This window comes from Lipophrys pholis (genome assembly GCF_963383615.2).
Source record: "Lipophrys pholis genome assembly, chromosome: 11".
Taxonomy (NCBI): Eukaryota; Metazoa; Chordata; class Actinopteri; order Blenniiformes; family Blenniidae; genus Lipophrys; species Lipophrys pholis.
In genome coordinates, this window is record NC_137631.1 from 15,657,879 (window position 1) to 15,671,927 (window position 14,049).

Here is a 14,049-nt window from a genome sequence, read left to right on the forward strand (position 1 = left end):
CGCCTATCTTTTAGTTACGACCAATCAGTAGGCTGGTGTGAGCATGTTTTTAACTGACGTTTGCGTTGCAAAAGCTGCTGGGTAATTGAGTTTCTCCTGGCTGCCAGTCGCTTACTTTTCCCAAAGCACTCCTTAAAACTCCAACCCTGGTTCTGGAGACCCCTCATCCTCCACGTGATTGCACTTAGACTTTCATGATTAGACTATCTGATGAGATCGGGCGATGTCATAGTTAGTAGATTCTCTTGTGTTAAAGCAGGGGAACATACAAAACATGAAGGACATGAGATCCCCCTTATAGGGTTGGAGATTACTGTCCTAAAATATGGGGGGTTGAAAATCGGAACCTTAAAATGGTGTAAGCATATTTCTAAACACCAATACTTTAAAGTCAGTGTCCAGTAATACTGGCAGATATCATGCAGATTGTTCAAAATTACACACGTTTCATCATTTAGAGATCAAACGTTCACTAAATGTTCTTTAGTGCTCCTTTTAGAGTGTTTATGAAATACTGAGTGAGTACTGCCCTCCAATACAATGTGTTATTTACAAGAAAAAAGACTAACTATGACTCATTAGACATAAGTGCCATAGTTTTCTGTGTATGGTGCAGATGTTCAAGCAACTCCTATTTTTTTGTTTGTTTGTTTTGTTTTTGTCACATATCTTACGCTCATTTAGTATCAAGCAGCTGCACATACTGGGAACGGGAGATTATTTGCTAAGAGCCAAACATTGTTGTTTATGCTGTCGTAACAAAATACTACAAAACTGACACCTGTCAGTAAGTAGGTATGTCTTTGTTCATATATCCTGCAATTATGTAGTTGAGAAGAAAACATGAGATGCACAATTTACTAAATATATAATCTCTCAAAAGGGTTCAAAAACATGCCTGGAGGTGGCTTCAACTTCAGTTTTGTCCGCTGTTTTTTGAAAACAGATTTCGGACGAAAAACAGAAAAAAAAAAAAAAAAAACAAGCCTTCATATAACTGTCTTTATTATTCATCCACATGCATAGTCAAATTATAAAACAGCCTCCCAGATAGCTTCAATGAACTATCAACTGGTCTTCCAGTACTGCATTAAAAACATCCCTGCCACTGCAGATTCACTCTACCGTCACTGATAGAAAAATATCTCTTTCACAAACTCCTCTCTTGAAAAATACTTTTAAACGACACAAAGAGTCAGTAATAGGATTATTGCTTCGATTATGTACATCCTCAGTTATTGTCTCCTCATCCTGTGAAGAAACAATGTTACGTGATAGAAATACCACTAGGTGGCAGCATAGTGTCAACAGCGCATAATAACGGTGTGCATGATACAATGAGAGTTTAATTAACACTTGCACTGAGCCTTATAGCAGAACCCCGGTGCTTATTTTTCTGCAACGGAGTAAAAGCTCATGGTGCAAATCCCTTGGGTCTTATCATCATCCGGACACTTTTGAATGACTGTCTGTCGTTAGTGGGGTAATACTCTGTGGAGATGTTGTGCCACGTCCCCCAGAAGATGCCGTCCCGGACCCCCTTGTAGCTCCCCTCGTAGTATCTCCCGTTGAGGTTCGCCGCCATGCAGGCGTCAAACCACCAGCCGGAGCTGTAGTAGGCCCCGCAGTTCCCGGACGGGTACCGGTCGTGGTCCCGGTCCGGGGTGGTGAACGCCCGGTTGTTGTGGTCGTAGCGCTTGTTGAAGCGCAGAGCGTCGCCCGCTGTGCCGGAGTAGCCGCCCACCGTCAGTCTGTAGCGCAGCCGCTCGCTCGCCACTCGGAACAGCGCGTACTGCGCGTGCTCCTCCACCCCGTCGAAGTCCTGCAGCTCCACCCGCAGCGTCATGTCCCTCTCACGAGTCAGCAGGTGGATCATACTGTTGCCCAGCCAGAACTCCCCCGCGTGCAGGTCCCCGAACCCGGACTGGTACTCCGCCCAGGAGCGGTTGAAGCTCACGCTGCCGTCCCGGCGGCGCTGCAGGACGGTCCACCCGCCACCGTCCCGCTCCATGTCGCAGAACACCGGGAAGCTCCTGCTGCGGAGGTCAGGGGTCACCAGGTACACCCCGCTCTCAGTGTGTCCTCTGAGCAGGTGGTCCGAGCAGTCTCTCATCACACTGGAAACTATTGAAGGATGAAAGTAAATTACAAAGGTTTAGAAAGCCCTCTTTCTTATTCCCCTTATATCCCCCCAAAGCGGAAAATCCCTCTTTCATTTAAGACAGGATGTCACCAAAGTCCCGCTATTGTTTCATTTTACTTTGCAGGTGACATTATCATCTTACACCTGGTATGCAGCCGTGAAATATGTTGGAGGAGGTCAGGAGTGCAACAAGTCAGTGCAAACACTTTCCACCATAAAATGAGTTAGTGCTGCTGACTTCAGGACCACCGCAGTAGAAGCACACAGAACTGCATTTGAAGAAATGAAAATTCATTTTCACTGTTTGTTAGGGTAACTAAGACATGTTTATGCAACACTAGGCAATTGCACTATTTAATCTCTGTTGTTGAACTGAATAAATTGATGATTCACTTTGTGAACAGAAAACACTCCAACCAGGATGTTTTAGAGCCGCCAGCCTGCACATAGTTAAACTTTTATCCCCATGACATTCAAATAAAGCTGCACATTTTTCTTTATTTTAAATAATAGATGACGCAAGCTACAGAGACAACCAGACCATACAGTCAGGACATTTTAATGTGATACTTACAAATAATCACTGGGTTCATTGTCTTGAAGTACTTTTATCTCTGGTCCTCATTAGTTTGATATATTTCAAATAATCTTCCCACAAATCAAACCTGTGGCAGTTTTTAAATCAGCTTTATTTCTCTTTTGTGATTTTTACTAGAGAATAGTTCATTATTTTTGTTTCCATTTTGATGTTTTGTCGGAGCCTGTTGAAAATTGATTTTGAAATTGTTTTGCTGATTTTACTTTGTAGGTTTAAATTCTTCTGCAGCAGGACAGAAAATGATACGAGTTTCACGGTCTTGCTTCGTTCTGTTGGTGTAAAGCTTTCACATAGAAACAGAAACAATCGTGTAACACTGAAATGGTATCTCTTACCTTTAGATGGTATCAGTGGTGGCGTTTCTGTTCTGTCAGGCCTGCTGCCTCCCGGAGTATCCCCGGGGTGCTGTTTTGGATGTCTGACTGCTTGTCTCCCATTTGAACTCAGGCTATTATTGAAGAAAGCAGCCACCTGGTTGATTTTCACCCGCAGTTCACGTGCACTGGGAGTGGACGACTCTGCACCTGAGGGCTCGAGGCCAGAGGTGGGAGAGGTTGGTGACCTGTGGTCGGGGCTGGGGGGGGGAGTCATTTGGAAACTGGGGGAAGGGATTGTAGATGCTGTCTCCTCCACGTTTTGCAGTTTGTTAGCTTGTGAGCCGGAGGCAGATTTGAGAATCGGATAAGGCTCTGTGGATCTTTGATCAGTGCTCGGGACGTCGCTTGGGAGCATCCTGTGCACGCTCTTAGCTGATCTTGTCGTGGTTGGGGTTGATGGTGGTTGACTGATTGCTTGTGGCTTCAGATCGGACACAGTCCTGCTGTCCAGGCTCACTGTGAAGTCTTCAGAGAGAGTGTGAACGTTAAGAAAGGGTCCAGTTTCCAGGCTCGTGGCAGTCTTTGGAGCCAGCGTTACCGTTTTCCTCATGCTGGGGTTGAGCTCTTTGCCCTTCAGGGAATGACTCACCGCAGCAATGTCTTTTCCAGGGCCAGATGCAGGTGGCATGCCAGTTTGAGAGTTTTGGATGCCGTCTGAAGTAGTCCAGCTGACTGCAGGAAGATCTCGGTTTGACTCTGTCTTTTCAATTGGCCGTGGTTGTACTGGTTTGGGCCTTTGAACAGGTGTTGCTCCTGGCTTGACTCTCGGTCGAACTGGGAATCTGTTTGGTGGAGGATGTTTGGATGTTTTGTTAGCTGCGGCCCTGGAGACTTCATCAGGCTGAGGCTTGACATTTAAATTAGGCCTGGGTGTTTTAAGTTGCTGATTGATTCGGGGTGCTTGGTCAGTTTTACGGCTTACATTTGGTTTAGTCTTTAAGTCTGTCACAGACTTTGAGAGCTTTTGGTTTGGCTTCAGCCGTTGGCCAGGCTTAGGTCTTTGGTTAATTTTAGGATTTTTCATGTTGGGTTTAAACCGTTGATCCAGCCGGGTATTAACTCGTTCAGGTGTGATTTTTCTTCCTGGTGTTGAGTCTCGATTAGATGTGGGATTTTTTTCATTTCTTTCCATTGTCTCATTTTCTGGCTTTCTGTGGATTGTAACGATTTCCTGGTTGAGTTTGAACTTTTGATCCTGCCGTGTATTAACCTCATCACGTGTCAGTTTCTGATCGAGTGTTGAGTGTTCTTTAGATGTAATCTCACGTGAAGGATTACTATCAGACCTTTTCATGGACTCAGTTACAGACTCCTGGTTGAATATTGGTATGTTGTGATTGGGTGTTAGCATTTGATCTGGCAATGTACCAGCTTGATCAGTAATCCTCTGCCCAGGTGTCAAATCTGGATTAGATACAGTCTCAAAGGGATTGTTTTCAGACATTGCTATGGATTCTTGGTTAATTGTTGGGGTTTTCTGACTGGGCTCAAACTTTTCTTCAGCTGGTGTAATAACTCGGTCAAGTATAACTTTCTGCCCAGGTGATGAGTTCTCCATAGAAGAGAGATCAACTGAAGGATTTTCATCTGATTTCTTCATGGAGTCAGTCTCTGTCTTTTGGTTGAGTTTTGGATTTTTTTTGCTGGGTTTGAATGTTTGGTCCAGCCATGTATTACTTTTTTCAGGTGTTATTTTCTGTCCAGGTGGTGATTCCTTGTTAGTTGAAGAGTCAAATGAGGAATCTTTGTCAGACCTTTCCATGGACTCAGTTACAGAGTGTTGGTCAAATGTTGGTATCTCTTGATGGGTTGAAAGCTTTTCATCCTGTAATGTCCGAGCTTGATCAGGTTTCTGGTCTGGTGCCAACTCTGGATTGGATGAAGACCCAAAAGAAGAATTTTCTTCAACCCCTTCTATGAACTCATCTCTTGGACCTGACCATGTATTACCTTGATCAGTTTTGATTTTCTGTCCAGGTGTTGGTTCTTCATTGAACGTAGGGTTGAATGTGGGATTTCTGTTGGACTTTTCCATAGAATCAATCACTGGATTTTGATAAATTGTTGGTATTTCCTGATTGGGATCAAGCCTTTGATTGGGCCTTGCATCAACTTGTTCAGGTATAGTTTTTAGTATAGGTGTTGAGTCTTTGTTTGTTTTCCGGTCAAGTGAAGGATTTTCACCAGACCTTTCCTTTTCAGTTACTGACTCTTGGTAAAGTTTAGGGATTTTTCTGCTGGCGTTAAACCTTTGATTTGAATGAGTATCAACCAGATGAGGTGTAATTTTCTCATCAGGTATTGAGTCTTTATTTGATATTGGCTGAAATGTAGGATTTTCTTCATCCTTTGTAATTGACTCAGTTACAAAGTCTTGGTGAACTCTTGGTGTGTTTTGATGGGGTGTTAGCTTTTGATCTGGCTTAATATTAACTTCATCTGATGATATGCTCTGTCCTGGTGTTGAGTCTGGATTCTTTGTAAGCTTGATTGTGGGAGTTTTGTCAGACCCTTCTATGGACTCACTTTTGGGCATTTGGTTGTTTGGTGGTATTTGCTCATTAGGTTTAAACCTTTGATATGGCCGTGTACCAGTATTACCCAAGTCAGGTGTAATTTTGAGGTCAGGTCTTGAGTCTTCCTTTACTGTTTGGAAAGTTGAAGAATTCTTGCCATACTTTTCTATGAACTCAGTTATATTTGTGGTTCCTTTTTGATCTATTGTTGGTATTTTCTGTATGGGTGCAAACTTTTGGTCTGGCAGTCTAATGGTACGATCCGGTGGAAATTTCTGTTTAGGTGTCAAATGTGGATTTGACACAGATTCATATGACACATTTTCTTTAGACTTTTCTATGGACTCAGTTACTGATTTTGGGTTGATTACTGGGATTCTCTGACTGGGTGTTTGATCCAATCCTGTATTACCTTTATCAGGTGTGATTTTTCCTCGAGGTGTTGATTCTTCATTAGACGTAGGTTTGAAGATGGGATTTCTGTCAGACTCAGCTACAGGCTCTTGGTTGAATAATACTATTTTCTGATGGGGTGTTTGCTTTTGATCTGGTGATGGACGAGATTGATCGGGTGTAATATTCTGTTGAGGTGATGTGCCCCCAAAAAGGGGATTGTCATCAGTCTCTCTCATGGATTCAGTTATAGGCTTTTGGTTATGTGTTGTGATTTTCTGACTGGGGTGAAACCTTTGATCAGGAGAATTTTTATGTGTGGACGAGTCTTCATTGGCAGGCTCCAGTGAAGGCACTCCTTTTGCCTTTTCTACAGACTCTCTTGTAACATTTTGGTTAGGGTTTGGAGCTAAAATAGTCATTTCACTTCTTCTTAATTCGGGTTCATGAACAGGTGATTGATCTCGGTTTCGATCAAATGATCGATCTGCTGTTGTGTCTTCACTTTCTGGTCTCATCTCAGGTTTTTTAATTACGTCCGATTTGGTCGTTTTAACAGGATAGAACGGTTTTCTCCCAGGTTTTGAGTTTTCATCAGAAGTTTCTTCAGGCTCTTCCATTTGGTTGATTGAAGGATATCTGTCTAAACGGGTCGTGTTAACAGTTGGATGTTTTTGATTCTGTCGCTGGGTCGGAGTGACAGACTTTGGATTTGTTTTGGGTATTTCAACTGGCATCTTGTGTTGACCAGGTGCGCGCTCTCTGTCATGTTTAGATTTTGAAGTGTTTTTTAGATTTTGATCAGTTGAGAGAACATCGGGTTGTCTTCGTTGGTCATGTTTTATAATCTGGACATGTTTTGGGTTGTTGGCAGGTTTTGATTGGTTGGTTGTGGATTTGGGAAGGGAAGGCTTCTGCTTTTGGATATTTTTTATTCTTTTGTCAGGAAAAGCTCGTTCTGGTTTACGATCATTTTGAGTACTTTTCAGCTCTTGCTCTGCTTCAGATTTAGTTTCATGTTTATGCTTTGCGCCAGGTTTTGGTCCTCGGCCTGGCAGAGGTTTGAGGCCACTCTTAGTGTTTGAGCTGATATTCTTATTAGTTGTCCAGTGGCTTTTACCACTAGTTTGGGGAGCTGCAGTGACATCTCCGTTCTCATGTCGAGCTGTGGTAGCCGTAGTTGAGCTAACTTGACCATTGAGACCTGCTCTGGGTTTTACTTCGGATGGAGGTTTGAGGGTATCAGTGGGGCTGGTTATTTGTTGTCCAGGCCCACCCAGCGTGCTCACTGAGGCTGTTGCAGTGTCAAACTCAGCATCAGGAGATTGTGTCTCCGAATTACCAGATGCTCTAAGTCTTGTGCTTTCTGTTGGTTCATAGGCAGCTATAGTCTCATGACTGACATCGGTGATAAAAGCTGCAGTGGAACTGGGCAGAGAAGGCCATGGAAGAGATGACGTAAAGATTATAGCTTTGTTAGAGTCTGAGGAGTCAGGACTTGCCGCTCTGCTGATTGTAGAGTCAGGAGTTGGTCTGAATGATACAAAGTCTGTCCTTTCAATTGGTTTGCTGGATGATAATACTCCATCACTCTTTCCCTGTGCGCGCTCTGTTTTTTCGCCCTCTGTTCTGATCTCCTCTCCCGTCTCCCTGCCTTCCTCCTCCAACTCCTCCATTTTTATAGTCGTCTCTTTTTCTGTGTGCCCAATGCCTTCGGTCTGTTTTGGTTTCGCATTATTTCGCTCAACATTTGTTCCCTTTTCCTTTTCCCTTCTCTTCTCCACACGCTCCTCTTGCTCACTATTCGTATGCGCACCACGGTCTTCAAACATCTTTACTCTATCACTGCCTTCAGTCGGGGTCTTTTTCTCTGTTTCCTTTGTTTCATATTGCCCCTCATGATGTTCACTTTCTTCAAGTTTGTCTTGATTTTTCATATTAGTGGTTATCCTCCTTTCTTTTTGTTTCTCCACCTTATCCTCCGAATATTTCTTGAAACTCTCCTTACTTGTGTGTGGTATATTTCTGTCTGTTGTTATTTTTCTGTTATTTTTGTCAGCTCCTGTTTCTATATCTGGATATTCTAAGCTCTCTTCCCCACCAGAATTTGGCATCTTTGTTTGCACAAGTCTGTCCTTTTCATTTGTCCCCACTTTAAGGGGTTTTCCATTTTTTTCGGTCAATTTAGCAGCAGGTTTTCCATTATCAAGATCTTTTATGACTTGTTTATCACGTTCTCTTTCTGCATCTTGTTTTTTCACGTCTTTCTCTTCCAGAGAGAAACTTTTGCGAAAGTCTCCATCTCCTTCTGTATTTTCTGTACCCCTGTATGCACCACCCTCTTGTCGGTAATCTCTGTCACTCTCTTGAAGTCTCTCACTCATCCAGCTCCTCTCATCCTCACCCTCCTTTTGTTTTTCATGCTCTCTCTGACTTGCACACTCTCTCTCACTTTTGCTTACTGTACAGTCTGCACACATCTCCCTCAGTTCATCCACGCTGTCCTTCAGTTTCTCCAGGTCCTGCACGATCCTCTCCAGCTCTCTGAGTTGTTGTGGAAGTTGAACAGTTAGTGGCGGCAGGCTGAATAGGTAAGGACACGTGCCTTCATGCGGCCCCTGTCTGCATGGTTCCTCGGGTCTCAGAGTTGCCGTGCAGGGTCCAAATCCTTTATCCAAATCCAACAGGACTCCCTCTTCTGCCATGATCCAAGAGGGACTTGAAAAAGCCAGCAGGGTCCCGCATACGCACAGTGCTGTTAACCTCATTGCGTCCTCAGAGCGAAGAGTGGACGGAGAGGAGGGAGAGAGCGTAAAAACACCCCACCTCAGTTTGTGAAGTGCAGTGACAGTGAGAGGAGGAGGTGAAGTGGGAGGGAGGGGGCGTGGGAGGGGGACCTGATGGAGCTGTGGAAGTGAATCGGTGAGACAGTTTTGAGAGAGAAACAAAATAGAGGGGGGAGCACTGTGTAGATCCATTTCAAAAATAACGTTTTCTAGAAGATAGTGGACAAAAAAGCAGGAAGCATGTGGAAATTTTGAAATGTTCCTACTTTGTACTTTACGGTCGTATTTAGAAATCAAAGCACAACAGCTTTAAAAAGAATGCATGATATTGTAATCCCATTATTACATTCCAATTTCCGCTCTTATAGTGTCGTCATTTAATGAAGACTGTTCGTAATGCATTCTCAATCTATGCTGTCATAATAAATGTATCACAGACGTTGAATATGTGTTTGTGTTACAGTTGCTTTGGCAGGAGCTTCCCAGTCTTCCTGTCTGTGGGTCCACAAACATGTGAGTGACAGATGTGACGGGTCAAACTGTGCAGTTGAAGCACAATATTGACCCCTGGAGCGGAGCCAAGAGCTTCTTACTCTGATTTGCAATGGTATATTTCATTTAACCATAAGCTGCGTGGTTTAGTTGAGCTTCCGAGTAATGAAAGTCAGGAATGTCCTATTTATCCAAGAAGGCCACTTGATTTAACGGGAGGGCCAGATGAAAGAAATATTTCATTTACTATTGACTTATTGATGTTACTAATCCCAAACAAGTGTTGGAAATCTGTGAGGCAATATCTGGGTGGAGAAGCGAAACTTACTGTGTACGGACTGTCGGTTCATCTAAGAATTGGCTAATTCGTTTTGTCTACATATAGTCAGAAAAAAAGAAAGAGAAAACACAGTCACATGAACTAAATGAGGCATCTGCTTGGCAGGGAGTGTAGATAATGAGGCTTTAGTTTATCAGACCCCAGGGAGTGAAATGTCAGTGCCTCTACAGGATATGAGATGTGAGTGATAGCATGCAATGCCCGTGTTTGATGTTTCAAAATTCTATTCTTTTTTAATATTTGTTAGACCACTGAAATGGTCCTTTTCTTAAACTCTGAAACGTGACTCCTGAGCAGTGTTGTTGTGTCTCTTTCACCGACTGAGAGATATCGCAGCTGTTCTTTAATCATGACAGAGGAGAGTATTTGTTTAGTGAGAACATTTTAAGAAGCATTGTCGTAGAAATAAAGAAAATTGAATCAAGCACTTTACGAGCCTGAAAGTTCATTTTACCCTCTGCAGAGGCGGCACCTCATAAAAGTTTTAAGTGCAACAGTTATTTCAGTTGTTAAACATTGTGATTCACGATTACAAAATATGTTTTTAATTCTTTCAAGCAGACTCTAAAGGCTTCTGGATGATACCATCCTTTTGCAATCCGTGTTTAAATCCAAGTAGGAGCTGTCCTCACTCTGACACCAACTTTCGTGTTTTATTCTTCAACCTGCGTCTTTACTAATGTAGCTATGAGCTCATCTGACATTTGCAAACTGTTGGCAGGATACAAGCCAGAAATAAGTGCCCTTTAACCTTCCACAGTCACTTCAGCGTTTTAGCACTTACTTTGGGAAATGGTGTGAGAGAAATGTTTACAGTGTTGAGAGTCTTGACTCTGAACACTGGGCTGCAATTGATTTATTATCAGAGCACCATCTTTAACAGCTCAGCCAAGCAGGAATCTCAGACAGTCACAGTTTTGGCTACAACAAACCAACCTGATGCACACATTGCATGAAATATCAGCATGATTAGATGTTGCAGTGTGTGTGAACAAGGCTAATCGGCTCTATTCATTTCATTGTAGCAAATCTGAATTGCAGAGTTCATGCAGAAACTCTATCGTTCCAGACAATACCCTCTCCTCTGGCTTTACCCATTTATGGATGGCAGGGTTTTGTTTTTTTTCTCCTCAGGGTGCCCTCTGGGGAAATAGTGTTTTGAATTCCCCCGGTGTGCTTGCTTGGCTCACTGTCTGTCCTGGATCGTGTAAACATTGAGTTTTTTTTTTTCCATCCAGACTAGAACAAACAAATGACCATCCGACCAGCTTTGCTGCCGGGGCTTCCCGGCAGACCACTTCATCTTCCTCCACTTTGGGCAGAGGAGCCTGTGTCGCTAGTTGCGTCTGTTAAGTGCATAAGTGTCCCATTTCCAGACAAACTGGCCTAACCCCAATAACAGTTATAGTGCAGCGCCAGCCTCTTCTAATAGCCCACTCAATATGCACGCCTCAAGGTAGAAACCTACCTGGTCTTTATTATTTCACTGACTCATCGTTTTCAAGCCAAGTTCAAATAAAATCAATCAGCAAAGCCGTTACATGATATAACACCTGCTTATATCCCATGGCTCAGTGTGCATCAGTTATTATGAGACTTTCCCTTAAATTATCTTTTTCACGCTTTCTTTCCTCTTCGTTATTTGAACACATGCAGATTCGTCTTCACATGAGGTGTCTGCAGCCAGTTCCTTTACTCCGCCGTCACTGAGACATTCCTTTTCTTTCACACGTGTGAGAATGTTTTTCATCCCTTCAATTGACTGATAGTAATACCTAAAAAGTGAAACAATCAAGTGTCTTTAACATCTGGGCTGGATTTCCTACAGCCAGCCAAACAGCAGATAACATCAGGTCAATTTGCCTCAAATCTACAAGCCTGGACTTAATTAAAAACACAGCTTGAAATTCATATTTAAGAGCGCACGTCCTGATGAGGGATGTGGAAAGAGGGCGTAACATGGGAACAGATTCTCCCCTGCTGTCACCGTCTGCACAGCAGGAGCGGACTCTGAGATGAATATGGACATTTTTTTTAGACGCTGACATGCTGGAGAAAAATACCAGAAGTAATCTTTCCACAACAGAAGAGGTTATCTTCAATGTTTTGAAGTCTGTTTTGTTTGAAAAGCCCAACAGAAACATTTAGTCTCCCATCATATCGGATCCTGATGCTCATGCTGAATAGATTTGTGCTGCCTTCTGTATATTTCCCAGCTGTGATTAATTGAAGCCATGCCTCGTGCACAGAGGATGAAATAGATACAAATGCATTGAAAAGTAGACTGAAAACCCAGCGGCTGTATCTTGTCACTGAAACAGTTCTAAAGTCATACTTTGAAGGTATTAAATGTGTCAACATCAGAAAGACAACCATCTTTTTAAAATCAGGATAGTAAAAGTCCGGTGGTATGTGGAGGTACTTAAAGGAATCCTTTGATTCTCTTTTTCAGAGTTTATTTATGTCCTTGGTCTCTACTAATAAAGTTTTATTGTGATTCACTGTTTAAAAGGAAATCATCCTTTGTGTTGTACCGACAAATCATCCGTTGTGTTGTTCTTGAAGCTTCTTCCTTTCATTCGGTGCTGGATACAAGATGTCTTCTGTTTATTTCTTTTTATTTTCATAATACATAGTCTAAAAACAAATACAGATCATTCTTCAATAAGGTGTTATCTTAATGTGGATTATGGGAAACTGTAAACCTAAACTACAACACAAACACACACGTTGGTCAAACTGGAGCACATGAACGAAACCAGCACAAACACAGAGAGAACATGACGACTGCACAGGTTTCCAAATACTGAAACACACAGCTGATCCCTTTGAGTGAGAGGAGCAATATCACGCAAACAAATGGTAAATTGCATTATCACAGGTATACTTTAAGTATCATGAGTATTGATATTGAATATAAAGTAATGTATGACCGTGTGAGTCTTTACTGGTGAAAATAGTTGATACACTGTTAATTTAAACCATTCTCTGTTTTATTTACTGAATGTTAGTTGTTTTATTTGAATAGGATATTTTGTCCAATAAGGATATTTCATTCAATAAACAACCCAATTAGGCTGAGCCATAAGACTGCCAGGTCTGGCGCAGGTTTGAACGTCCCAATGACGTCAATGAGAATTTATGACTCAAATCAAAATAAGCATACAAGATGCATACAACTACAGCAATTCTATTATTATGTGGCCACTTTCAATGTACTAGTTGGTGCTTATTCACTGAAGTGGAACGTATATAGCTGTGTGCTTAGTTTGCAGAAGTGATCACTTTGTTCATGTGTTACCATTTGACTTACCATCATAAGAAAAATCAGCCAGAGAAATACATGAACCCGACTGAAACAAAGGCACCTGTTACTGTGTTTATTTCAAAATAAAGCAAGGCAGAGCAGAAGTGGGTTTTTCTAACAGCACGGCCCTCGGAAGCCCTTCTAATCTTTACGTAGAAAATCAAATGTCCTCGCTTGATCAATCCTTTCACGACATAATATGAAGTCATAGCAGGAGCTATAACTTTTAATACGTGCAAACCTCCGTGAGGTACAGGATCAATGAGTCAGACTTGTTCCCGTAAACAGTCCCCATGCCCCTGCACTGGCCTGCAGCAAGAGGGTGGAGGGGCAGATGGCAGGTTAACAAGTGGCATGCCATCCTCATAAAAATTGCCTGCTAACTATTAGTTTAATGTGTCGTTATATAAATGTGTTTTGTATTCAAAATATTGGTTTACAAATTTAAAAAAAATAAATAATACATGGTGTTAACTCCAATGTGTGCGTCAGTAAATGTACTTTCTGCTGCTGAAGGTGCTATAAAGACCGATTGCCTCTGAACTGTCTTTTGTTATGGAAACTAGAAATAACTTTTTCTTTATTATTCAGCAAACTGTGTCCTTTTCTCTATGGCAACTGTTTAAGTGTCAGCCCACATGCTGTATTCACCCATTGAGTAATTTGTGTCGAAAGACATAAACAAATCTCATTTTAGAGTAAGCTACTGTCAGTGTTGATGAACACTGTATACCCTAACTTTGCAATCTCTCTCAGGCATGTTGGGAAGTCAGATAGAGACGAAGAGGGGAGGATGAGCAAGAGTCCCGTTTAACAGAGAAGTCATTTTGCACAATTCTTCTGCATTTGTTTCCCTTTTATGTCATAACAAAATGATAACTCTCATCAAGTATGAGTATGTCAACAAAGACAGTACTCAGACCTTATCCAGAAATTACAATAACAATGTTTAAATAAAATGAGTAATGGCGGTGAGCTCATGCATGATATAAAAAGTAGTGAGTCACCCGTTGTTGTTTTCCAACAGTTTTGAGCACATTTTCACTGACGCCACCCAACATTTGAGCTTTAACGACTGCTGCAAGGGTCAGTGAACG

At 42.2% G+C, this 14,049-nt stretch overlaps 1 protein-coding gene across 2 annotated transcripts; it reads right to left on the minus strand.

The window, feature by feature from the left end:
• Positions 1–983: 983 nt before the first annotated feature.
• LOC308117120 (fibroleukin-like) lies at positions 984–8,810 on the minus strand (the record flags this gene model as incomplete). 2 transcript variants are annotated; one of them, XM_080475804.1, is made up of 2 exons in its annotated part: positions 984–2,124; positions 3,077–8,810. In XM_080475804.1, 2 exons carry the CDS (start codon positions 8,793–8,795, stop codon positions 1,415–1,417), a joined length of 6,429 nt encoding a protein of 2,142 aa, XP_080331930.1. In that variant the 3' UTR covers positions 984–1,414. The 2 variants fall into 2 exon arrangements, with proteins under 2 accessions (XP_080331930.1, XP_080331931.1); XM_080475805.1 differs by having other exon boundaries at positions 997–2,124; positions 8,480–8,795.
• Positions 8,811–14,049: the final 5,239 nt, after the last annotated feature.